This window comes from Balaenoptera physalus, assembly GCF_965194825.1.
Source record: "Balaenoptera physalus genome assembly, chromosome: 18".
NCBI lineage: Eukaryota > Metazoa > Chordata > Mammalia > Artiodactyla > Balaenopteridae > Balaenoptera > Balaenoptera physalus.
In genome coordinates, this window is record NC_138899.1 from 2176778 (window position 1) to 2203689 (window position 26912).

Sequence of the window (26912 nt, forward strand, 5' to 3'; positions counted from 1 at the left end):
TGACAAGGTGTGCTTATGTCCTTCTGCAAAATGGGCTGCCTCTTTCCTAGGAAGGGTGGAAGTCATCGCCCAGGTATATATCTTTTTTTCTTAATTTTTAAATTTTATTTATTATTAAAAAAAATTTTGGGGGGGCTGTGTTGGGTCTTCGTTGCTGTGCGCAGGCTTTCTCTATAGTTGTGGTGAGCGGGAGCTACTTACTCTTCGTTGCAGTGCGCGGGCTTCTCATTGCGGTGCCTTCTCCTTGCCAAGCGTGGGCTCTAGGTGCCGGTGCTTCAATAGTTGCAGCATGCGGGCTCAGTAGTTGCGGCGCACGGGCTCTAGGGTGCGCAGGCTTCGGTAATTGTGGTGCACGGGCTTAGTTGCTCTGCAGCACGTGGGATCTTCCCCAACCAGGGCTCGGGCCCATGTCCCCTGCATTGGCAGGCGGATTCTTAACCACTTGCGCCACCAGAGAAGTCCCAGGTATACATCTTAAAGAGATAATTAGATTAAAAGCATCATGGTGTTTACAAAGAAAAATAATTGAATTCTGGAGTGGACCAAACTCGAAATGAGTTTATAGTATACTTCTACCTTTTTGGTCCAAACAAAAAAGTATTGCTCGAATTACTGAAATTTCCTTTCTTGCCTCATCTAACTGATGGGAGACAGATTCTAAGTCTCGTTCACACTTCCCATCCATGAGTACTTGCTCACTAAGGTGAGATCCCTGCTATGTTTTCTGCTTTGCTGTGTCTGGAGCATTTCCCAGCGTTTCATCCACTATTGTACTCAACCCACGTTTGTTGTGTGATGCGTAGATGACCGTGTTGCATATTTATACCATAAATTAACAATTTCCATTTGCTAGGCGTTAGGTTTCTAATTTCTTGTTTTATTAACTAATGCTGCAATGTGCTACCGTATGCATCAATATCTTCCCAGACATCTGGTTACCTACTTAAAGCCGAATTACAGTGATTTAGAATTTTGTAGAAGAAAAAAGGAAAGCAATATACACAAGGAAAACGAATATATACAAGTGAAACAGACCATAAGGTTACAAAAATACTGTAAGGAAATAGCCATAAATGTTAATAGTGGTTATCCCTTAACAGTGAAATTACTGATGATTTTGACGTATTACTCATAATCAAAAAAGAATATCTTTAAAAAAATCTGTGATCCTCGATCATTGAAAGAGAATTTAGTATTTCCTTGCATGCTGCCATGTTTCTCAGTGTTTTTGCCATGGGTTCTCGAAAACGTGCGGCCCACCTCGCCAGACAAGCAGGACAGAAAGCGCGGGAACTGCCCTCAGGTCCCCGCAGACGCCCCGCCTGATTAATTGAGCGAATTAGAGCTGCGCCGCCAAAACCTCAGAGCGCCGGGCCCAAACCCCAAACCTGCGCCTCCCGGAGCTTTTCATCAAGGGGGGTCGGGACACTGTCGGGCCTGGGGTCTGGACAGGAGGCGCGGCGCAGAGCCCACGCCGCCTGCAGGGCCCCGGGAGTGGCCTGGCACCGTCCCCTGCCCTTCACCACGCCCTGCCCCGCCCCCTGCTCCTGGCCCCGCCCTCTTCCCCCTCCCCGCCGCTCCAGGAGTAGGCCCCGCCCCACGGCCCCCGGCCTCCGCCCCCGACGGTCCAGGCCCCGCCTCCTGGCCCGGCGTCTCCCGGCGCCAGCCCCAGTCCTGGCGCCGCAGGCCCCGCCCCGCCCCGCCCCGCCCCGCCCCTGTGCGCGCTCTGCTCGGCAGCCGGCGGGACGCGGCGGTGGTGTTGCTCTCGCTCCTTTGTGCTCGGACGGCGGCGGCGGCCTCTCGGGTCCTCACTGGCGCGTCTTCTCTGCTCGCCAGCCCGCGCTCTCCGGTGACGGACCATGTCGGCGGCGGGAGCGGGCGCGGGCGTGGAGGCGGGCTTCTCCAGCGAGGAGCTGCTGTCGCTCCGCTTCCCGCTGCACCGCGCCTGCCGCGACGGGGACCTGGCCGCGCTCTGCTCGCTGCTGCAGCACACGCCGCGCGCCCATCTGGCCGCCGAGGACTCCTTCTACGGCTGGACGCCCGTGCACTGGGCCGCGCACTTCGGCAAGGTGGGCGCGGGCGCTTTAAGGCGCCATCTTCCGCGGTTTTGCCGTGGGGGGTCGGAGAAGGCGGGGGCCGAGGCGTGGGGGGCGCGGGGCGTGTCGGGAACGCGGGGCGCCAGCGGGGTGGGCCGCCAAGGCGCCCCGAGGGGCCGGGGCGCATGTGCGGCGGCGCGGGCGGTCTGGGCCCCGAGGGGCGCGCGGGGAGTGCCGGGAGCGCGGGCGGAAGCGGGCCCGGCGGCGGCGGCGGCGGCGCCCGGAGGGGCCCGGGGCGCATGTGCGGCGGCGCTAGCTTCGAACGCGGGCGGCTTCCCGGAGGCGCCGCCCGGGCGGGTGAGGGTTCCTGGCCGCCGGCGGTGCTGAGGGCCGGGCCTCCCGCGGCGGCCGGCTCGGGTCGAGGTGCGGAGACGCGGTCCCCGGGGCGGCGCGCGAGAGTCCGGAGCCTCTCTGAGGAAAACCTCTGTGAGGAAGGCCGCGGGGCCTCCTGACGCGCCTCCGACAGGGACGCCCGGGCGGGAGGCCGTCGCGGCCCGAAGGTCGCGTTAGAGGGTTTCCGTGGTCAGCCCGTCGGGGCCCCCCGACGGCTGGGTCGGGGGAAGGTGACGCTCGGACCGAGCTGCTGGGGGCCTCCGTGTGGAATGTCGTCCGGGCGCTTGGGACTCGGCTCGCCCGGCTTAGGCACACCTGTGGTGTCTGAAGTGTCACGAGATCGGAAGGGCAGCGTGCTGCTCTGAATTCTGAAGAGCTGCGGCGGCGTCTTCCTCATCGGTGCGGTAAAGGGGGGTGTGCGCCGGGAGAGGTGGCCGCAGAGGCAGGTGCACGGTGCTGTTGTCGAGAGTGGCTTTCGTGACGAAGACGCGGAGACCCCCGTTCGGGGCCTTCTGAAGACGTTTCGCCCTGACAGGGTGGGGTTGGGTTGAAGTCAGGAAACGGTTTTGCGGAGACACAGGCAGGATGATGGTGAAACGTGTTCCCGGCTTGGGGTGAAATTGTTGTGTTGTGGTTAGTTACCTTCTGGCACCTGACGCAGCCGCTTCGCGTTGCTCGAGGTGCTGCGTTCGCAGTGCAGGGAGAACTGCGGGGACGCAGGGGCCGAGCGCGCTCGCAGAGGGAAGCAGGTTTACGTTAGCGAAGGGAGGCGGGGAGTCGTGGCGGCAGGGGTGAGGCCGGGGCTGGGCGACAGCCCGCGGCGCGCCCCGCAGCGCTGCTGCCCTCGGGTACCGGCGCCGAGAGCGAGCGCCCTGGGGAAAGCGCCCTCCTTGCCGCCCTTCGCCCTCTGCCCGTGAACGCAGGCTTCCCCAGGCTGGGGGGTGATCTCCCCGCCGAGGGCGCCTTGTGCCCTTGTACCGTAAGCTGCAGGCAACGCTCAAAGCGTTGCTTCCCAGCATCGCTTGTGCTTTTGTGCTGTGGGGACAGGCGCCCTTGTAAGAGGCAGAGGCACAGCTTTCTGGGAGACGGCTCCCCTCGGGATTCCGATCCTCCCAACCCTGGTTGAGACGGACGCCCAGTAGGACCACCCGGTGCGTCCTGTGAAATGGTCGGCCTCGTTACAAGTGGTTACTCAGACTGTCTCCGAGTCCGAGGCTGCTTCGGGCATCTCTGGGGATTAACAGTAGCCGTAAGCGCTTAGGGCGGTCGATTTCACGCCTGTGTATTTCACGGTAAGAGTTCACGGAGTCTCTGCTTCCGTAGAACGCGAGCGGCAGGTGAACCTCTTAGACCAAAAGCTGCAGCCAGAGGCATTTACTGCGGGGTTTTCAGTTGTCTTTAATCACAGTGACCGCAGAGTCTTGGATACGGAAGGGGCCGCAGAAAGTAACGTTCAGTGTGTGCGAAAAGGCCGTCCGGGCCGCACCCCTGACCTGTCCCCCCGCGCCCTGCCCGCAGCTTCCCTCCGTCCGTGTGCCCGGATGCGTTCGCTGTGCTCAGCGCGCGCGCGCGAGGCAGCCGGGCGGGCGTGGCGCGTGCGGTGAACCCCTCCCAGCCCTCAGGCCGCGTTCCTAGAGGCGGGCCGCTCCGCACAGGGTCCTGACCTGGTGATGAGGCTTGTCCGCTCCCAGAGGACTGACCGTTATTCAGGAGCTCTGATTACGCCTTGCCTCTACGAGCTGTTCTATTGAACGGCATCTTTACAGAATTCCAAACCGGGTTTTCCACATCCAGCCCACAGGTAACAGACTTGACGTGCAGCGAGCTCTCAGGTGATGTGAAGGCTGACCGCTTCTGGCCTACCAGGCGGTTTTCATCCTTGTTTCGTTTTGTTGGGCTCGAGACCTGCTCCTCTTATCACTGGTATTGGCCGGCATTGTTCGCTCAGTGCATTGATAAAGGCGATAGATAAAAATATACCAAAGTGGTACCTCTATCAGCCATTACCCTCAGATTCAGACTCCTGGAAGACAGGTCATGTGTTAAAAATCGGTGTGCCACCACCTGTGAGTGGTCACCTCGCACAACCGTTGATGGCAGTGATCTGTCCTTTACAGGGAAGGGCTCACATTGCTGGAAGCGGGTAAGAGACACGGAGTGAGACCCGTGTGTAGCTGCTCTTCGCTTGAGGTCTGTTCTCAGGAGGAGAATTGGTGGCACTGAGAGCTTTTTCTTTGCTAGCTGCATTGTGCTTCGGGAGGGAAACGGGACCCGAGGACACGCTGGGCGGAGCAGTGTAAACCTTTGAGGCCAGCAGGCCTGCTCCCGCCATGCTTGGCACACGGGAGGCACTTGCTAAATGTTTGTGGAGTGTGCTGGTTCTTCTTCCAGAAGCGAGTATGACACCGATGCCTGGCTGCAAAGTCTTGTCCTGCCTCCTGTGGCTTTTTGTTTTAGTCACCTGCTAGGGGCAGAGCTCAGCTGTGCTCTAGGCCTTTTTATCTTTGATGGGGGGGGGGGGGTTCTGTACAAACAGTGTGAAAAGACGGAGCGCTGCCCTCTCACCTGCTCCACGCGTCTTTTCCCTAAGGAGCTAACCTGGAGCTGGGCCTCGACCGAGTATTCAGCCAGCGCGGCCAGTGCAGGCTGCAGAAAATGGTCTTTGACCGTGAAGGGTTGACCGACCAATCGCTGTAACGTTTTTCTTCTTTAGAATAGCGCGTGCAAGTGGCAAAGCTCAGTTCTGACAAAAGTCTGTGAATATGCAATCTAGTCTTTTCTGACTTTGGCTTTTTTAAACACTGAGGTATAGTTGATTTACAGTATTATATTGATTTGGGGTTTTTCAGTTGTAGGAAAAACAAAATATTTAAACTTGTATAGTGTCCATTGTTTCGATTTCCTATTCCTGTGTACCAACTTTCTTTTACAAGGACGAGGGAAAATGTTCCTTTAAATAAGCCTTTTAAAATTTGTATGATACTGGGAAGGAATGACTTAACTTTGTTTTCTTAAACAGAAAAAAAGTTTAACAAAAAATGCCACTCATCTCCATTACAGAATTTAGAATATCTGTGTAACGTTTAATAGTGTACTGACGTTTATGCCTGTTTCATCCCCCCTCCTGCCGTTCTCCAAGTTGGAGTGCTTAATACAGTTAGTGAGAGCTGGAGCCACGCTGGATGTCTCCACCACCCGTTACGCACAGACCCCGGCCCACATCGCCGCCTTTGGGGGACATCCTCAGTGCCTCGTCTGGTTGATCCAAGCAGGAGCCAGCATTAACAAACCGGTAAGGGGGTGCCCGTGATGGACGTGGTTGGGTTTTGTTTTCTTCTTCCAGTTCTAATCACGTGGTGTCGAGTTTTAAATTGAGGCGTCAATTAGAGTTTGATATCTTTACCTGTGGGCTAACTGGAACTTAGGTTTATGAAGTTATTTGGGGGTAATTGGCCCGTCACATAGCAATGCCTTGTGTTCAGAGTGCTTTCGCCTGTTATGTGACTTACTGTGATCCACAGTGAGTTGCCCAAGGTCACAGCTGGTGACTGAAGGAGTCTGGCCTTGAGCCTAGGTTTCCTGGCTCCTCTGCTCACAGCTGCCTTAGCTCCATTTCCACAGATAATGGTGAGAACACATCTGTTCCCAGCAAGAGAACGGCAGTTAAGTCATCTGCAGTCATCTGTGTGGTTCAGTTAGCGTTAGCAGGTTGACCAGCACGAGTTGTCGCTTCAGCTGCGGGTTGGAGGTGATGATGAGACGCAGAGAGGTAGCCAGGTGTCCTGCAGGCAGTGACGCCTGGACACCGGATTGAGGAAAGGTGTTTCAGCAGGGGTTTGAAACGAGGGTCAGTGAGAAAGGGGAGGGGGTGAGGGGTGAGGGGGCAGCTTGTTCTCTTTAAGAGACTGGGTGGGAAGGGCGCATGGGGAGAACCCTGGATCTTAGGCCTGTTCCTGTTACTAAGCTGGAAGCTGGATGTGGGACAGCTCTTTGGGTCCCCTGCTGCCCTCCACTCTTCTTCTTTCACGCGTGCTCCTCTACTGCGTTGTTGCTTTGGTCCGTGAATTCAGGAGTTACAAGTGGGCGACTGTGTTCCATTGTGGTGCTAGGCGTCGCCTGTCCCCACTAGTCTCCTTCCTGCTCGTGGATTCTCCCCCCCGCCCCCCCTTTTCTCCTGGTAGAAAGGGCACACCCTGCTTCCTCATCTCTCTGGCCTTGGGCACGTGGTTTACTGGTTGTAACTCAATCTCCCTGTCAATAAAATACGGATAGCCCATGAATAGCAGTAATTAATATTAGTATTCATGTGGAGTTTTAAGTATAAATTTTCTATATGATGATTTTCATTAAATTGTTACATAACATTTAGAGAGATCTAAAGAAATTGTCTAACGCTGCTTTTCAAATCTTTTTAAACCCAGAAGCCCCCTTTTCATGTAATGATTTATAGCAGCTCAGTATTTCCCACAGATAAAAGGTTTGAGACTCTCCTCCTTCCCCGCCACCCCCCCCCCCCCAGCTGCTCTAGACAGCACTACGTGGGAATCCCTCCTCCGCTCTGCTCCCAGGGCAAGAGTCCCCAGATCCTGCCCTCCTTACAGCTCTCCTCTGGCGTTTAAACAGCCCACCTGGCTCAGCATCCCCACGTCCTCCCATGTACGAGGGTGTCGCTTGGGTTTCTTAAGTGTCTCGGCCCTGCTCCCGGAAGGGCCTTGGTTGGCTGTGGTCTCACGAGCAGAGCTTCGGCCCGTCCGAGTCTCGGCTGTCGGTTTGGGCTGCTGCGACAGGCACCCAGTGACCCTGAGGCCCCGGTAGGCTTTCTGTTGGCTCATCTCAAGGTAGACAGTTTTTCTCATTTCCCACATAAACTTATACAACTAGATGCAGGTTTTTCTTATTCTTGGTGTGCCTGTAATTTTTTGAACCTTAGCATACCTTTTCTTCTTTTGGCATGTTAGTTTCTAACCATTCTAAGTTTAATAGAGACTTGCTGTGCCATGTCTAAGGTTGGCATGAGGGGTTACTGAAGCTCAGATGTGCTGTCTGGAGGCTCAGCGTTCTAAGTTTACCCAAAGAGGAAGTGAAGTTAGTTTTTAAGTGGTTTATTTTTGTAAGTCCATAGTGGCTACCCATGGGTGTCACTTTTTGTAAGTCATCTCTTTAATACCCCTTCTAGAATGGTGCTGGCATTTGATATTGCCTTTAGTTTCTTGTAACTAGATTAGAAGTAAGATTTTCTTAATTAAAATTCAAGGTGACTTGTCCGTCTTCAGATTTCTGGCACCTCTCCCACTGTCCTTTATGACTCAGAGTTTGCCAGCAGTAGTTCTAGAATCATATTACAGACTCTTTGGTATTTTTGAAATATGACTGGTCTGAACTTGAGATGTGAGTAACCTTAAAATGGCTCTTTACTCTCATTCTCTTGGTTGCAGTTTTCTTTAAATAGTGTTTATTCTGCCCTTCCCAGCTTAAGTAGTCTCCTCGTATAACGCTAAACAGGAGCAGGGTAGTTTTGCTTTTTTCTCTGGCATCTATTGCTATCCCACCCTGTTCTCAAAGTAGTATAGAAAACCTTTTTCCTCTTGTACCAAAGATAGCTTTTAAAATCCTTTTTGGTTTTCTTGAGTTTTTGTGGGGTATGGCAGAATCTCACCTAAATCTTAGTTCTACTTTTCCTGGCAATACGTGTACGTAATTTTTATTTGTCCTTATTATGTACCTCCTCTCTCCCTTCCCTCCCCTTTTCAGACAATAGGGTAGGTTTTTGTTTTGTTTTTTAAGCCTGATTTCACTGGATAGTTCCCTGTATAGCCTCATGATTTTGTTTCTTTCTTCAAAATTGGGACTGTCCTGTTTGGAACTTTACATCACTTTTGAGCTTATACCTGACTTTTCCCTCTAGTAAGCAGTTGAGTCTTTCATATTTTTTCTGTGAGATGCTCTACCACTCCTTCTTTCTAGTTTAGTTCTCACCTCAGTTTTCCCCCCGTGAGTTAATGTTTCCAAGTGCCATGCACTGTGCACCATTGCCCCACTCCTGCTTTATCTCTTTATCCCTTAATTATGTGTAGTTCTCTACTGCCAAGTTCGCATTCAGTGGTGATGGGATGTGAGTGATTCAGGAACTGTTGCTGCTTAGTCAGTTGGCACTTCTGAGGCAGAAAGTCCTAAATCAGTTTTTCTAATGGAAACAACTTCCTTCTCTTAATCGCTGTATCTTCCTTTACCTTTTTTTTACCTGAGAGCCTATGAATGAAATTGTGTTTCACTTTTTTTTTGGTCCATTCATACAGTGTAAAGTAATTCTTTTTTTTTTTTTTTTTCTGATTCCCGTATGAGTCTTCAGAGTCATTTCCCCGAGTCTGCTCATTTCCTGTGCCTCCTTCAACATTGTTTCCTGAAGGGTCAGTCAGGTTCTAATGCATCCTTTCTAAAAGTCCTTGAACAAAATCCCCCATCACAGGCAGCCTGAGTTGTATACAGAGCCGCCTGTGTTTGACCCTATGTTCTCCCTTCCCATTTTTTTCTTGACCCTTTAACCTTAGCTGTCTTGTCTAAAGTATAGTCCTAATTCAGGCTCGAGATAAAAAATCCAGGGGAGGCACTGGCGTGTCTCGACTCAGGCTCTCCTGGGGTGGACGTAGATGGACGTGGGTCGACTAGACCAGACGTTAGCTATTAGGCCTTGATTACTATTTTTCTGTCTGAGGATAATAATTTGGGGTGTTATATGCATCTGTGCTGTGTTCCATCATAAAAATTATTTCTAAATTGCTACCTAGAGTGTATGTGCTGTCATGGTTGGAGAGGCCCCTTGATTTTTTTGTTCTTGACCTAAGAATTGAGGAGAACCTGCTCCTTCCTTGGTCTGCTTTTATTTTCTCTTCACATCTACGTTTCTCTGTGTTCTGCTTCAAATTTGGCTCACCTTCTTCTGTTTCAGAGGAATGAGACAGTGCGTGGCCTTTGTTAATTACTGTAGCGTGTGGGGGCCTTGGATGGGTCTGAATGCTTTCCTTTCTGTCGTTTCAGGACTGTGAGGGCGAGACTCCTATTCACAAGGCGGCCCGCTCTGGGAGCCTGGACTGCATCAGTGCCCTGGTGGCTAACGGGGCTCATGCCGAGTAAGCATCTTCGTTTATTCTTGCCAACCAAAGACGTGGTCAGGGGTGTCGTGTTTAGAGACAGGACTTAGAGCAAGCAAAAGTGCTGAGCTTTGTTTTCAATATTGGTAGTAGAGTTTTGCTTTTTAGATCAGTTGGCATTAGTGAGCAAGTTGTTGTGTGAGTTGAGTTGACCACTAGCAGAAGGGGCTGAATCCCAGCAGCCTCAGCGTTCTTGCCATGAGAGAGAGAGCATATTAGGGTGGAAAGAACAGTTAACTCATTAAATTTGGAGCCTGGCATTGTTGACTTTACCATTAACTAGTTGTGTCACCATGGGCAAGTCTTCAAACTTTGCCAAGTTTTAATTTCAGAATGAGTGCCTCGAATTGGATTAGAATATCTTTTCAGGCCTCTCTGGCTCAAAAAAATTCCTGCAGACAGTTAGCTTTTCTTAATTTTGCTAAAAAGATGGTTTCCTCATCTTTTAGCAGATATGAGAACATCTTATGTTTTAAAACCTATTATGATTCTTTAATGATTTTATAATTCCTTGTAAAATGGAACTGTACACATTAAAGACTTTAAAAACTCACTCTGAGTTTTTGATACTGATGGCATTATTTTGGAATATCCTTGTTTTAGCCCAGTTTACATCAACTGGCTTATTTCTAGCTTGAGAGAACAGTATTAACATTTAAGTGTATTAATTTTAAAATGTGATCTTGTATGCAAATCATTAGCTAGCCATGGCATTATACATTTATTTCAGTATTTAATTCATTTGTATTAACTTTCTCTTAAAGATTCATTGTAAAAATTTTTCTTCTGCAGTTCACAGCATTAACAAAATGGATGCGGTTTTCACCCTTAAATATTGAGTGTAAGCTATAGAGCTGTAATAACCAAAATAACTATGATAATATCAGCTTTTTTGTTTTACCTTGAGTGTCTTGAATATTTCATAAAAATTAATTACAAACCACTTTATTCTAATTGGAAATGTGAAAATTTAGACTTTGGGAGAAATAAAACCCACAAAACTGACTTAGTTTAACCCTTTGGTTTCCACTTCATTGTTTTGACTCTGTATTATAATAAATATTGAAAACAGATCCTGGACAGCAGAACCATATAGGTTAATGAAAGGCCTGTCTGATACCAAGGGCTATCATTAGGCTCTTAGTATCTTAGCTTCTGTTTCATTAAGTATTATTGTTAAGATTAGACATTAGTTTGGGCTTAGATCATTTACTTATGTAGCCATTTAGTGTTATAAATATGACCTGTGTTAACTGTTACATTGCAGGGAACCTTGTGGCTTCATACGTAGTTATAACTTAAGGTAATGTAAAAACAATTGATAATATGAATATATTTTACACAGTTTAGAAAACATCAAGATGATTCTCATTGCATTGCTTTAAAGCAAAGTTGTAGATGCAGTTTTCTTAGCTGTTTTTTAGATTTAAAACTTAAATCTTTAATTTTAATAACAGAAGCTTTGATTATAAAATACAGAGTCGTAAAATAATTGATTCGATTCCTTAATTGTCATTTATTGAAATAATGAATAATTAGAAGTTGATCTTTTCAGTGACTTATTTTTCTAAACAATACTCTAATTGGTCCTGAGCATTTTATTACTAAGATGTTAGTTTTATTCACTTTAATGGATAGCTTAATCCTTTGAACCAATAAATATCTTTCTTGCGCTATGTCCTTTTTTAATAGGTGTCTTTTTAAAATGAGATCATTTTATTTACAATTCTGTCCTTGTTACAGGACCCTCGAGTGTCTCTTTCCCACCAAGTGTGACTGAGCATGGCCTCGAGTGCCAGTTTGTTTTTCCTTCTCAGTATAAGAGCCACTCCCTCAAGACCCTGCATATGGTGATTTCCCTTGACTGAACTTTCAGATATTTTTTGGAAGAAATATTTAGCCTGAGCCACCTAGCCAAAAGCAATTTTTAAAATTATATGTCTTTGGCCTGGAGATAGAGCACAAGTAATCATTATTTATTGCTATTGTGTATGTGGTTATTTAGTTTTAACACCTAGATAAAATGTCAGTTTCGCCAGTAATCTAAATTGTACATTGCTTTTTAATATCTATTCTGCACATTTTTATAGTTTAACACTTTTAGTCTACCAACAAATAATAGTTTGATTCCCCCAGATTATGGTACTTAGATCTCTTTTATTTGTTTCCTGTTATGCTGCTCATATGGTAAAGTGTAGTCCTAGCAAATAAAATGCCTTTTTCTTTTAAGGTCATCAAGGGGCACAGAATTAATTTACTTACTTAAAGTTAACTTATTTTGTTTCCAGTTCAAAGTGAGCCAGATTATTAATTTTAATATTACATGCTATAGTGTTTAGGAGTTAGTGGAAATTTTTCCTTTTTATGTGACCAGATTAAAAGCTGTCTTGTATCAGTATTTTATCACACTTGGTGGTAATTAATAATTTTGTTGCTAATTCCTACTTTGCTTTTTATATATTTGCTACGTAAAGTGGCCAAAATCTGAAGTTGCTGCTTTTTTGGTCGTGGGGTAGATAATGGTGAGGGCAAGCATACCAGGCATCTGTGGCTAGAATGGTTTGTTACATAACCTACTTGTCAATGTAGGCTGCATCTGTAAGATAACGCATGTCAGCTGCTGTGCATCGTAGCACATTTTCTAGCACCACACGTGAGTATGTTGATGGACTTTCTTTTTCTTCTCTTATTTTACATCTTGAGTTTTGGTGCCAAGTTTTCTTTTTCATGTGAGGTTTTGTTTCTCCTTATATGATTGTCATTGTTATTTGCCACTGTTTACATCTAAAAATAAAAACACACAGGATTAAGTGTCAGTTCTGTGACCAGACTAAATGTTTGTATACTTTAAATGATCTAAACCTCTACAGACGCTTCTCACTCTCATTTTTTCTCAAGTAGGGAGTTTTCATTAAGTAAGTTAAACTGTCATCATCCTTAACTTTGCTTATATGGCAGTTCAGTTCTTCACTGCAGCCAAGATTTGAATGCTACTTGCTACACACACAGGGTTTTTGATTGGAAGAAGGACATATAGTAACATGGAAAAGTCGTTGCCTTATTTCTCTTTTGGATGATCAAATAAGTAACAATATAAAATTAAATTTTAATGTGATTTCAGAGAAGGACTCTTGAAAATTTGCTGTCTGCTGATAATTAAGACCACCTTTTATGTGACCAATGAGGAGAAGCAAGAGAGCCAATTTGTGTTCCCACAGGCCAGCTGGGCACTGTTTTGTTCAGGTGACTTGGGGGCTCTAGTCATGCCAGTGGAAGATGAATGTAACCTGCATGGTGATTCAATCAAACATTTCCTCCTTGACTCCAAAAGATTGGGATCAATCCTGAATGTTTATGTGTTGGCATTTACTTTTACAAAAGAAAAATTTATATATATATATATATATATATATATATAAATTTTTTTAAAAGACCTTTTACAAACAACTTTGTAAAGTACACATTTCTAGCCTTGAATTATCTTTCCTTTTAGCATTTTGGCACTGACTGATTTTGGTTATTTTTGTCTTTATTTTCTTGAGAGATGTAGTGGAGAATGTTTCCATATCAACCAGATATAAAAGTAGATTTTTTTTTTAATGCCTCAGAGTAGAAATAAAGGGATTTAGTGGGATTTAGAGATTCAGAATTGCTTGCATCTAAGGCCAATTTGCTAGTCCATTTTAATACTACATTATACCAGGTGCCAGTGTTTAATTACGTTGTGACAAAGTCCCATAGCTTTCTGTAGGAGAGCATTTCTGTAGAAGCCATTGATTCTGTGGTAACCAGATCTTCCAGTGGGTTACATATATTTTAACTTAATTATTTTCATCCCAAGAGGAACTTAACTATGATCATCAGATAGCTGGAGAAGCATCTATAACCTTATATAAGCAAGTTCAGTGATGCACTCTGAAAAAATCTTTCTTGCCTAATTTAGAAAATAGACACAGTTGGCTTTAGTAACAAAAGTCTTAAAATGTGATCATAATAGACTTTTTTGAATGTTGCAGAAAAAAGTATTTTGCTGAACTTTTAAAAATTCTTAATTGAAATGGAGTTGGTTTAGTTTGGTCCATGTTTATGACCCACCTTTATTTGCTTACCTGTAGAGCTCTGTCTAGAAGCAAAATTTTCATTAGCGCAAATCACGTGATGAGCATATTTAATATTAATGTCGGAAGTTGGTTTGCAGCTTTTGCCCTTGGCAAACTTCATTAGACGTTTATTCATGTTTGAAGTTTGTGGTTTCTTTTCATCTGTTCACCTGTTTGCCCTTCAGAATAATAGTCCAACCATGAAATTTATTAGCAGTGTAACTCTGGATTAGTGGTTTCTGATCTTGGGTCCTGTGCGTTCCAGTCCTGACCTAGCGTTCCCTCCCTGACCTGCTTGTCACTACAGCAGTCTTGTCTGATCTTGCAATTTTCTGGCTCTTTTTTCCTTTTATTAAACTGTTGCAGGCAAGGTGGAGGAATTACTTCCCGAGATAGCTGATGAAGTTCTGCCTGCTGGAAAGGAGCAGATAGATGGCAGGCTGACAGTATTCTAGAGTTGCTTACAAATTCAGTTTAGAATTTTGATTGTTTTTCATGACAGCTTGAATAATATATAGGTTTTAATATTTGTTTAAGCACTGCTTTTATATAGTGCTTTCAAGTAAAACCAATGATTTCTAAATTCAAATGTCTTTTCCTTTGCTAAATTACAGTGGGAGCAGGTTAAATATTTCATCAGACTCTTTGAATGATGCTGTTATATTTTAATGTATGCAAACATAACTGGGGTTCAGTTGCAACATAAAACTATCCTCAGTAATGTTGAACTTGAATTGAAAACTTGGCACCAAATTTATTCAAGTAGAAACTTTAAAAAATAGTTTCTTCCTATTGTTACCTGAAGAATATATTTAAGAAAGTCTTCATAATTACGTATTTAAGAGTTTGGATACCAAAGGGTTAAAAATACACGTTTTCCTTTTACTGAAGAAATTTTAGATGTTTGTAATGTTTTGTCTGTACAAATGGACATTTAGTAATGTATTTTTATCTTTTTTTTTTTTTTTTTTTTTTAATGATTCCATGTATTTGCTTATTTCCATCTAGGAATAGTTACTAATGTATTTGAGATACAGCATACCAAATTTTAAAGTAACCAGAATCGTGAGTTAATGGTTTTTAGTCCATACTGTTAAACTTTTGTTGAAATAACTGACATAATTAAATTGGCTTCATGCTAAAAATTACTAGAAGTAATTGAAAAGGCAGTGTTTTAGAGCAATAGCTCTTGGTCAAGGTGGTCACATGACAATGGCTTACGCTCAGTAAATGTGCTTCTGCACCTCATGTATGTATATGTATTTTTAATCAAAATGTTGCCTGCAAATATGTGATCCCTTATTATTTAAGTTTCCTGTTTTATGAACCATTGCCCGTTTTAAATCACACAGAAGATTCTGAATCTGTAAAAACTACACATGTCAATGTTTTACAGCTACGTAATTCGAATTGACTTGATTTTTTCAAGTAATCCTAGAAAGGGGGAGCATTCCATATAGAAACTGCTGAAACTGCCACAGGTGCTTCTCCGAAAACCTTACAGTTGTGGCATTGAATGTTCAGTATGGCTTCCTTTCTCCACTCGAGGCATACTGTTGAGGTATTTGTTGCGGTGATTGGTTTTAATGCTAATCTAGGAGTTCAGATATAGATTCTTTAGATTTGCATGCTTTGCTTACCCTAATTTATGATATCTACCTATTTACTTGTAAACTAACAATAGTTAAGTTGAGATCAGAATTTTAACAGAAATATTATTTATATAAAAATTGTGGTTATCTTTTATTGTCACATGGCATTAACAAAAAAGAAAACATCCTGAAGGTGATGTGACAACTCAGATTCTGAAAAGTATATTTCAGATAATTCCTGATCCGTGGTTTTGCAAATTAAAAAAAAAAAAAGAAAAACTTATTAGAACGGCTTCTCCTATTCTGATGTTGTGACACTATAAGTGGAAAATAGATGGGGGATTAGCTGGCAGCAGAGTGGAGTTTAGTTTTAAAGTTCTTTGGGGAGACATTCTTAGGTATAATGAGTCTTAATATTCTATTCAGAATTTTATTACAGAAAATATAGTATATGAGCCTTTATGTTTTAACTTTAGTAAAGTTTTTTAAAAGTTTATTTTGCCAGTTATTCAGCAGAATAAATAATTCACAGTAAATATTAATCTATGTCTTCCCATGTTTTCATATTACAATTTTGAAAGAACACTAGGAACTACTGGGAGAAAATGGGTAGCCTGCCCAAAAATGACTTTTCATAGTCTCAGTGAAAGTTGTCATAGCTTCCGTAACAGATTGTAGCAAATTGATTTTTACTAGTCTAAGAATCTGATCGTGTCAACTTTTAAAGAAAGTCAGCTTTAAAACTTCAACAAACTAGACCCAATTTGGACATCAAGTTGACTGGTGTCTGATTTTTTAAAATCTCTGCCCATTTTCAAAGATTTTTCAAACGGATACCAGAGGGGACCAGAAAGGTGAACTGGAGCTTTAGAACAACCTCACAGCACGTCCCCCATGGGGCTTCTTGCTGTCAGAAATGGACAGAGGTACATTTTAGATCAGGCATCATCTGCCCAAGTGCAGTAAACCAAAGACACGAAATTCACGTGTGTGTTTTTTAAAGATTTAGTCTAAAAATATTGTGTACACTTTCATTACTACCCCAATTTTCATGCAAAATGCAGTTTTTGAGAGTAATTTTGAACAGTATCTTCCAGATACTGAAAATTTCCATTTGGACTAGTGTGTGAAGACCACAGTTCAGATTAACTTTGTCTTTAGCAGCCCCTCACTTGGGGTTGGTAGGAGGAGCCAGCAGTGAGTGGTGTGGCCATATCACGCCCGCAGTGAATGCCTCGGGATTGAAGAGCGAAGGCTTGACTGTTTAAAAAGTACTGTAACAGAAGAAAGACCAAATTCAAATGTGAAATTATCATAGAACCTGTAAATCCTAAATCACATTCATGTGCCCAGCTCCCATTGGATTTTAGGAAAATCATGGAGGGTAGCTTAGGTTTAATACCTGCTTAAACTTGTAGCACTAAATAAAGCTGAAAGCTTAATAAATTGATGATACATTTTAACCAGGATAACTGTTTCAACTCTTAAAACGTTAAAATTGAAACATGCTTAACAAATAGGAGAGCGTATATTTAAAAATGCATTTAAAGACCTGAGCCTCTTTTGTTAAAGTGTTTTAAGAACTATACCACTTAATTATTCTTTATGCTGCTCTTCACCTAGAAATCCACGTGATTTTCAGCCTCTGTGTAATACGTTTGAAAACCCTTTCTACTTATTAAGTATTGAGGCGACGAGGAATTCAGACCTGTAAAGACAGTTTCCGCCTCATTCATATTAAGCATGTCGCCTAATTCAGTCGTAAGACACTTAGAACTTTTAACAGAAAACACTCAGATGGAGTAGGAATGATTATTTCTTCTGCATGCATGCTCTCTCAAAGTCTTTTATTTTACATTCTTCTAAAGTTTACCTTTAGATAGTCTCTTGATATTTAACATTTTGTGATTTAACAGATTCAGCAACTTTTAAAAAGTTATTTTTTTGTTTGAATTGAACTGTGCATAAAATTACCAGAGAGACAGTTTTCAGGAACCCATAGGCATCTGTTATTTAGAGTAGAGGACTAGTCAGAAAGAGAAAGACAAATACCATGTGATATCATTTATATGTGGCATCTAAAATATGACACATGAACTTTTACGAAACAGGAACAGACCCACAGACATAGAGATCAGACTTGTGGTTGCCAAGGGCTAGGGGGAACGGGAGGGAAGGATTGGGAGTTTGGGGTTAGCAGTTGAAACTGTTATGTATAGAATGGATAAACGACAAGGTCCTACTGTATAGCACAGGGAACTATATTCAGCATCCTGTGATGAAACATAAGGGAAAAGAATATAAAAAAGAATATGTATGTGTGTGTGTGTGTGTGTGTGTATATATATATATATGTATGTATGTATAACTGAATCACTTTGCTGTACAGCAGAAATTAACATTGTAAATCAACATACTTCTATAAAATAAAATTTTTTAAAAAAGAGTAGAGGACTAGTTATCAGTATCATCTGTTGGTTAAATGTTACTCAATTGGTCCAGCCCATTGTTTGGTTTTGTATGGCCCATAAACTAAGAATGATTTTTATGTTTTTAAAGGGTTGAAAAAATCAAAAGGATAATATTTCATGACATGTAAAAATATATGAAATTCAAATTTCAGTGCCTGTAACTAAAGGTTTATTAGAACATAGCCAGTGCTGTGTTCACACATCATCTAAGGCTGCTTTCAGGCTACAACGAGATAATAGAGACTGTGGCCTGTAGAGCTTGAAGTCCTTGCTGTCCAGCCCTTTGCAGAAAAAGTGCCTGCCCTGGATTGGTGACCCCAGTCATTCCTTTCCACCCAGTTTTTGTGCACCATACGATTGCAGAGCCACTTGCAAGTTTTTAAATATGAGCAGGGCAGAATTAGCATGTTAAACTACAAATAAAGAAAGGAGGGATGAATGTGGGTACGTAGGAAAGGAGATGGGAAGGAAAACATTTGGAGGTAGGAGAGGGAAATGGGAGGTTCTGCTGTCCTGTACCAGAGTCAGGTATTAACGGATGTTTTTGCTTTAGAGGAACATAAACACTATTAAACTGAATGTTACATTCAGTCCTTAGTAACTGCGAAATAATATAGTTGAAAACTTCTGTAGTTTCACCAGAAGTGGAGAGAGGGGTACTGTATGTCCCTGTTTCTAATACTACTACTGTAGGGATAGTGCCAAAATTATAATCTCCCACTTAATTTTTCCAGTTACCTTATGTCCCAGATTCTGGTATCCGTCCATACGTTTGCTGGAATGTTTTGAACTCCCCTTTGGGTCACTCTTTGGATCCCTCAGAGTTATATGAGGAACCAGTTGAAGTTCAGTTCGGCTTGTGATTGTTCTTACGTGCTTGGTCCACACGTGAGGAGTACATAGCATGAGTTGACTCTAGTGACTGTTCTTTCGAGTTTTGAAGATAATACCTCATACCACCTGGAAATCTGATTGGCTTCGTCCAAGCCCAGTGATGTGCAAGTGTTGGGACCACTCGTGGTAGTGGGACACAGGGCAGGAGACGCTGCCTGTTTTCTCTCAGGTGCAGGCAGGCGCTCCCACTCGGACATTTACAGTCTCCGGATACTGGCGTGCACTTACTCTTTTTCGTTAAGGCTATATTTCCTTGGAAGAACAGTAAACTTGCTATTCTAACTCAGATTCAGTCTACTGTTCAGTTTCTGAATTAAGAGTAAAGGAATTGAGTGTAGTTTGGATGTTCTTGTTTTCCATGACTTAGAAAAGTTGACATTCTCCCTGAGCATCTCAGCTTTCTTCAGTGAATTGGCGTTTAGGGTGGTAAATGCCATTTTAAAAATCTGTGTGCTGTTCTTTATTTTATCATCCACTGAGGAGTAATCTTTACTGTCAGCGTTATTTGTCCTGATTTTAAGCAGCAGCTTCTCATTTCTGTATTCTTTAATATTTGGAGAGCAAGTTCATATTTATCTATAGAAATGATCATTTTATAAACTTTGCTTATGTTCTGGGTCTTTGTCTTTTCAAATTATGTCGTTAATTTTTTTTTTAATTTTAATGCGGCTACTTATTCTGTTCACATTCTTGATAGAGTGGACCTTTTTGGACCATTCACTCATATCTTCTGAAAATGAAATACACCATTTAAAAAAATTATCCCGTTTTACACTTGGTTGAATGTTAAATTTCTATAACATGTTGATATTAAAAATCAAGTATGTGATCATTTTCTGTACACATAACTAAAGTAATTCACTCTACCCAAACTTTGATATTTCCTCTCTATTTAATTCATATATCAAAATATTGTGAAATTTTAGAATAATGTTTATCAGAAATCATAGCCATGAAATCAAATAAAAATGTCAGTTTTAGTTCCCAGTAGCCCTGCACACAGCTGCCTTACATTTTTAAGAAAATATTGTTGGTTTTGGGGATTTTCAAGTCTTGTCTCTTTTATATTTGATCAGATTGAGTTTGGGCTTTTGCCTTTCTTCAAAATGTAGGATACATTTCTTTATCTCATGCTTTTAAAAGTGGAGACATATTTAGTGATTGTCCAAAAGTATATAGAGTTTTCATTTCTGAGTTTGGAACCTTCTGAGTATGATGGCTGGAAACAGGAATACAGACAGGGCTTATTGTTATCTTTAAAATGGAAAATCCTTATTTGTCCCTGATTCTGTAGTTTTCTCTCTGAAATGGCTTTTTTTTCCCATTAACGTTAGTCTAGGGAAAAAGCATCCAGGGTTGTGCCCTGTTCTTTCGGGAACAAGACGAGGCCTGTGTTTGGTCACAACTGCACTCTGTGGCAGAGCTCGCTGGGAGGCGTGGTGCTGCCTTGGCCCTTCAGTGCTTCTCCAGTTTCAGTGGATCGGCCTGCAGCTAACAACCTGTCTTGCTTATTTACAGATTTATTTCACAGAGCAGTGTATTTTCTTGTCTTCCAGGGGAACTTCAACGTGGAGTTGCTTTTGTTCCCTCAGTTTTGTTTCCTAATTAAGGTTTACAATTTCAACTGGTTCTTTCGTATTCATCTTATTTAGAGCTTTCATTTATATTCTGCCACCACTTCTGATTTAGTCTGACTCTTAGCTAATGCAGAGGACATCGGACCTTGTTAATGTTATTAGCCACGTAGGATGATGTTGATTCTTTTTGATGGTAGGACTCAGCCTAGGGGGATGAGTTCCTAGGACAGTATTAGAAGGAAACACCCACTCAAATGCTCTGAAATTCTGCAAGTTTTCCTAAGGCCAAAAAAACGAAACACAAAAAAAACTCAGCTTTTCAGATCTCCAGTCTGATGATAAATTAGTCTCAGGACATCCTTCTAAACTTCCACTTATAGTGTCACATGTTAGCACAAATTCTGGCTTGTCATTAAGCCAGTTGGCTTTGTTTTTAGGAAGCCAGTTGTTATAAATGCCATGGACAATTCAGTACATGTTTGTTTGTTATGATTTTACTCGAGCTAAAGGAATGGATTATTAAAATTAAGTGCAGATAATATAGAATTCAGTTTCAGGTTAAGTCTGAAGTTAGCATAAATTTACATTCTTCAGACTAACAAAAAATGATTTTGAGAAGTTAAATAGGAAGATGCCTTTTTTTTAAAGTTTAGTATATTGATTTTTAAATTACTGTCTCCCAAATCTTGCTTAGTAATCAAATGTGCATAAGAGAAAAGTTAGTTACAGAGCTAGGATGAGTAACTCCTTCTTTAATTCAGACTTGCTGTAAATCTGTATGCTCTTTCATATCACCTTCAGATAGTTAGTCAGTTCAGCAGGAGCAGAGACCAGATGAAAATGGTAATGGGATGTAATTCAGTGTTTTTGTGTCGTACAGCCTGAGAAATGCCAGTGGCCTGACGGCAGCAGACATTGCTCAAACCCAGGGTTTCCAAGAGTGTACCCAGTTTCTCTTGAACCTCCAGAATTGTCATCTGAATCCTTTCTATAACAGTGGCCCCTTAAATGGGGGCCATCCGAATGTATTTCCTAATCACATTAGTGTGGGAACAAATCGCAAGAGATGCTTGGAGGAGTCGGAACCCTTTGGAGCAAAGAAAGCTAGAACCACAGGTGAGACCACTTTGTGGGTGGGAAGGAGCAAATGTGTTTCCTTTCTTTAACGTGTTTTCTTTTTTATGGCTGAAAGCGCCTTCGAGATGACTCCTTCACGTAAGGGGTACTGTGCCCGGAGGACTCTGGTGCAGTGATGGAGGAGTTTTTCCTGTGTTGCCACTTTGAAGATTGGCCATTTAACGAAAGGGGAGGATATGAGAGGGCAGTGTTGACAGCTGAAGTATAAATGTGTGTATATAACTTTCTGCACACCCAGGTTTACCTGCCATGAATTAGATTTTTCTCGTTCGTTGTACCTGTTTGAAATACAACTATTAAAAAAAAAATCTGCCCCTGTGCCTCATTTTTTTTTTCCTGTGAATTTTCCTGGGCTTACAACAATTGTTGGTGTGATAGTAAAATATAATTTCACATCTGGGAAGGTAGATGTTTGCATTGGACACAGTGTGGTGTGTGTTTGTCACAGCAAGGCCCGGTGTGCCACTTTGACATTGAGGACTTAAGTCTCTAAGGTAAGTTATTTTAGATTTAAGTGTTCTTCCACCTTTTTATCTTTAGATAGTTTCGGGGTTTGTAAATAAGCAGAGTCAGCTAGTCACTCTTTACTGTTGAGGAAAAAAAATCTCCCTTTCATTTAGGGGGAAAAAAATTAAGAAGAATTACTAGCTTGGCAGGAATATTTAGCGTACTTACATGGAAAAGGAAGTTTAGAGATGACGGTGAAAAGTGATCATGGTGAAATTATGCGCTCAGATAAGATTTGCCGAAGATAAATACAAAGTTGTGCCCTTTGGCTTTATAAAAAAAAAAACAACTGTACAAGTATAGTCTGAGAAAAACCTGAGTGGCTAGTTTCAGTTGACTTTAATGTGTCAGCTTTATCCTCTTTCCAGTGCTGTGCCTCTTGTGTGTAACTGGAGTCTATCCAAACAAAAACATTTTTCCTACAGAGTCAATAAAATTGTATCATCTCCTTCACAACTTTTAAAATGTTGGTCAGTATAAAAACTTGTGATTATGTGACTTTTCTATAGAAATGAATGTATGAACTTAAAAGTAATCGTTTCTCAAATTCATAGCTTTTGTAAGTTACGGGCCTAATAGTTTTTAGAAAGGTATAAAAATCATATGCACAACCTGAAGGTATGTCTAAACTTCAAAAAATATTCCTTGTTTTGTTTAATGCCTGCTTAATTTGGGATGGTATTGTTAGCTTCACTCTACGACCTCATGCAAGAATTGGACGGGTGCCCATGTCATGTTAGTGTATAGGATAAATCTTAAATTCTGTTTAGTTTTTTAAAAAGGATGTCACTTAACATTCTAAGAAGACTCAAATGTACCTAAAGAGTTTTAAACTTGTCTCATCAGGTTTTAAGTTCGGTTGAATTGGCCAGTATAGTCTTATTGAAGTATCTCTTTCAAGCCTTTCCAAGGATTCCTAAAACTTAAGAACTTGTTTCCTAGACCCCGGGGGTGCACAATTTGGGTTTGAATAATCACGCAGGTATTTGGGAGACTTCATCTTCCTCCTCTAGACAGGGATTCATCTTGGCTGACTGGGTTAGAGGCTGGTGTTTTGCACATTAAACTCACAGTGCAGCTTCCCCAAAGTGCCCATTCCTGGTGCTCAGGTCGAGGATGCCAGTTGAGAAGAAAATGGGGTTGGAGCCTGGCGTTTGAGTTCGCAGGTGCTGATTACACACACCTAAGCCAGAGTGCTGCTCCAGTGCACGTGGAGAGAGGGGGTCTTCTCACCCTCAGCTCGTGCACCTGACTTCTCAGCTCCTGTTTCCGGGCCCTCACTTGGCTACTGGCCCCTGAGGTTCAGCCCACGTGTCACTCAGGATTGTGCATGTGTGTGAATGCGCATGTAGAACAGACGGGCCTTCGTCCCACCCTTGCCCCTGCACTCCTTTTTCTTTTCTCTGGGAGAAGCTTTCTCTTTTTTCCTTTTACCATAACATACTCACTGTGAATGGGGTATTGGGGCAGTAATTCTCCAATTACTAAAACAAGGTTTTTCTTCCCAACTGCCTGAATTTTCTAAGTGAAATAATAGTTGGCTTCAATAGCTGTATAGTTATTCACATTCTGTGACTGGGGTGTTTTTGTGTGTGGGTGGGTTTTATTTATTTTTTTGTATGTTGCTTTAGTTCATTTTCATTTAATTTCTGACATCTTGTTTTGATTTGCTATATAAATGTATGAGCTTGAGGTTTTGCTCATTCTGAATTACTCATTTTGTAGATAAGTTTTTAGTTCTCATGCCAGAATAAAAAAATATGTTTACCCCCTTGTGTAACATATGCATATAAAATAACATCTTTGAATAACTTCACATGTAAAAGTATTTAGAGAAATTGTAAATCTTTTGGTGGGGCAATTTAAGTTTGCTGTTTTAAAAATAGATGCCGTTAATACTATCTTGGCTACATAAATGCATAGCGTGGACGTTATCAATAAACTTAATCTGTTCTGTCTTACTAGAATTTAATAGCTACACATATTGATGTTTTTAGTGTGGAATATATATTCACAAAAGCAATTAACTTCCAGAAATATTTCTGGCCAAGCCAACTCTTAAAGATGTATGTGTCCTGTAAAATTGACTCTAACTTTTTTTTTAAGTTTGGAATCACGAATGTGAAAGTTACCTACTTTTCTCCATAGCGAGTAGGATCTCTCTCTTAATAAAATGTTTTCAGATATTTTAAGGTAATCGGAGTAATTTTTCCCATGGCAACCTTATTGATGTAAGAGAACGTAATGCAGTGATAATTTGTTCTGCTCAAATACAGACTATCCTTGGAAGCAAGTTGTACTACAGACATTGATACTTTAAATGCCTTTCATGCGGTCATTCACACCAGTATCAGAATGCACTCTGGTCAGAACACAGATGTGATAGTTGTGGCCACGACCTCTCGAAGGTGAAATAAAATCCAAAGCTATGTGGATGGTTGATATAAATGAAAAGTACTTTGGGGTAATATTTTCTCCGGTATGGATTTTGTTCATTTAGGATGGTGCAAGGAAGTATCAGTATATATAACTAGGTTTGGGTTGGTTGGGTTTTCTTTTCCTCCCCGTTTACCAACCATTTGCTCAGGATGGAATGACAGGTGGACCTCGGGACTTCAGCTGCAGCTGCTCAGTAAAATTTGTGTTAGGTCTGTTTAGCATTCTAGTTAATCTTCAGGAGTAACTGCAATTATTCACAAATGTATTCCTGGAAAACTTGTCCAAATTATCAATGATCCAGAATAGAGAAGAATGCCACTCCCATCCATGAGAGAAACTTTTCATCTTGTTTTTAATCCATAATTGTTGGGGTGCAGCTCCAGAGTGTTCACTGGGGAGAGGCAGTGTGAGTTACAAACTGACCCAGGAACCTGCAGTTTTATTTTGGGTTAACAGTTGCCATCAGTAGGAGGCTGTGGTGGTACCAGACCTCACGTGTTAAGCTGACTTCATGGTTTTGTGTTAGTCAAATAGATGTATTACTGAGCTTAGCATCTCATATGTCACGTGTTAGGTATTTAATATAAAACACCGTTTAGGAAAAATACATCATGAGTTAGCTTAAAGTCAGCAGTAGGAAGTTGCTCGGCACATGATCCCCAAGATGAATTTAACATAGAGAATCTCCCTCCACTTTCTGCTCTGAATTGTTCGTTTTGACCAGGCTTAAAAAGACAAGGAGAAAGGAGGATGGGTTTGGCTTAATGAGCTTGTTAAGTGATACAGGTTAGCTAATGACTTAAAACTTCAGATGATAGAAATCAAATTGGTAATGTAGTTCCATGTATGTGACATACACAAAAGACTTTAATAACTTCTGGTGTATCTTTAGTGTTCTCAAACTTGCAGTAAATGGCCGTATTTGCTTTTAAAAATTTGACCAGAGAACATTCCTAATTGCGTTGCAATAACAAATGATTGTTTTATCTCAATGCCCAAAGACATAGCATTTTATAAGTACAATCTGAATGACATTTAAGAACCAAGTGATTTTCTGTTTTAGTCTTGAGCTCAGCAAACCTCATGCACTTCGTCCTCTGCACATTTTGGCAGCTGCGGCGGGAATCAGCCAGGGCCAGGTCCTGGCACGCTTTGTTCCGGGTGGTCTGCGTCACATGCACCTTCCCTTCCGTGTTCTTTTAACAGAACCCCAGATCCCTCGTTAGTGTTTCCACAACTGTCACTGCTTCTCCGTGTCCTTGGTATCTTCACTAACCTGCCCTCTTGAATTTCCCCACCCCCAGTCTGCTGCAGTTGAGGCCCTGGCAGGAGTCCCACAAAAGGTCACCGTGTGGTAGAACCACCTTCCTACTGGCTTTATGTGCTGTTGTGATTTTAACAGGACCTTTCTTTGCAAAGGTAGTTATCTGGGTAAAATGCACTGCATAGTAGAAGAGAACAGTTGTAATTAGTAATGCAGGGAAACCACTAAGGAAACATTTCCTTCCTGGTTCCTTTCATGGGGAGCAGGGTTCCCCAATGGTCAGAGCTCCCAGTTCAGTGGGAAGGCCAGAGGGGTGTGAGGTAACCTTGGTTGTGGGTCAGCACCTAGGATTTCCCACGCTGGCCCCCTCAAGAGGCGCAGAGGACGGTGAACAACTAGTTGGTCCCCTGGCCCCAGACTGCACTTGACCCGCTGAGTGAAAGTGCTTGACAGTGTTCGCACATCGCACGGTGTCAGCTGTGTGGGTTGTGTCTAGGGAGTGGCGCCCTGTTACCTAAGTGTTCACATCTTAAAGCACAGGACTGTGTAGACTGGTTTTTGCCTAGTAAGAGATTTCCTTGCCTTAAAATAAGTCTGATGAAAAAAAATAAGTCTGATGAGGTGTTTCTCATAAGCCCTAGATGTGTGTTGTAAATGTGCCTGGCGATCAAAATCCTGTTGTGTGCATGTTGTGCATCTTGAGATGAGGGGGGTGCCACTTGCACAGTAAAGGCACATCTTCCTAAGTTGACCTAGCCAGCACAAAAATAAGCTTCCTCGATGGCAGTTTCTGTAATGCTGCAGACCCCTCCCTGTCTTTAAAAGTTAAGGAAGGCTTTTCCGATGTTTTAAAACTCCTTGATCAGAAATAGTTTATGTCGTTTTAGAGTCTCACTGATATCTGGCTTTAGGAGTTTTTTTCAACTCTCAAGTCTTAGATGAAAATTCAGATGCGGATTTCTGTGTTGCACGGGGCACCTTCCCGAATGGAGCATCTCTACTGGCCGCAAGGTCAAGGATGAGGGGCTTCTTAGGCAGTGGTCACACCTGGTCATGACTCCACCTCTGGGGATAGAAAACTGGGAGGGTTTATTTTGAGCCAATCCTAGGTGATTTTCTGTCATAAATACGCATCGTGTCACATGTATTGGAGTCATGTCTAGTCAACAAATACCTGCTTTGGCAGTCAAAGTAAAAGATAAGGACGCTTTTTACAAATGTTCGGTAACTTTTCCTTTTAACTGGAATAGGAAGATGGGAAGGGAATGTGCTTCTTTTCTAAAACAAATAGAATCAAAATGGATACTTTTGGAAGAAAATGTTTTTTTCTGAAATGTCTACAAGCCACTTTTCT

General features: G+C 42.6%; 1 protein-coding gene across 1 annotated transcript in view; it reads left to right on the plus strand.

Annotated features, from left to right (window-relative positions):
• The first annotated feature begins 1644 nt into the window (after positions 1 to 1644).
• Positions 1645 to 26912, plus strand: part of ANKRD10 (ankyrin repeat domain 10) — a 33086-nt gene continuing 7818 nt past the window's right edge. Inside the window, exons 1-4 of the mRNA XM_082434938.1 lie at positions 1645 to 2069; positions 5569 to 5721; positions 9465 to 9556; positions 21092 to 21327. Coding sequence (XP_082291064.1) covers positions 1860 to 2069; positions 5569 to 5721; positions 9465 to 9556; positions 21092 to 21327 — 691 coding nt within the window. The 5' untranslated portion in view covers positions 1645 to 1859. The remainder of the gene's footprint in view (positions 2070 to 5568; positions 5722 to 9464; positions 9557 to 21091; positions 21328 to 26912) is intronic.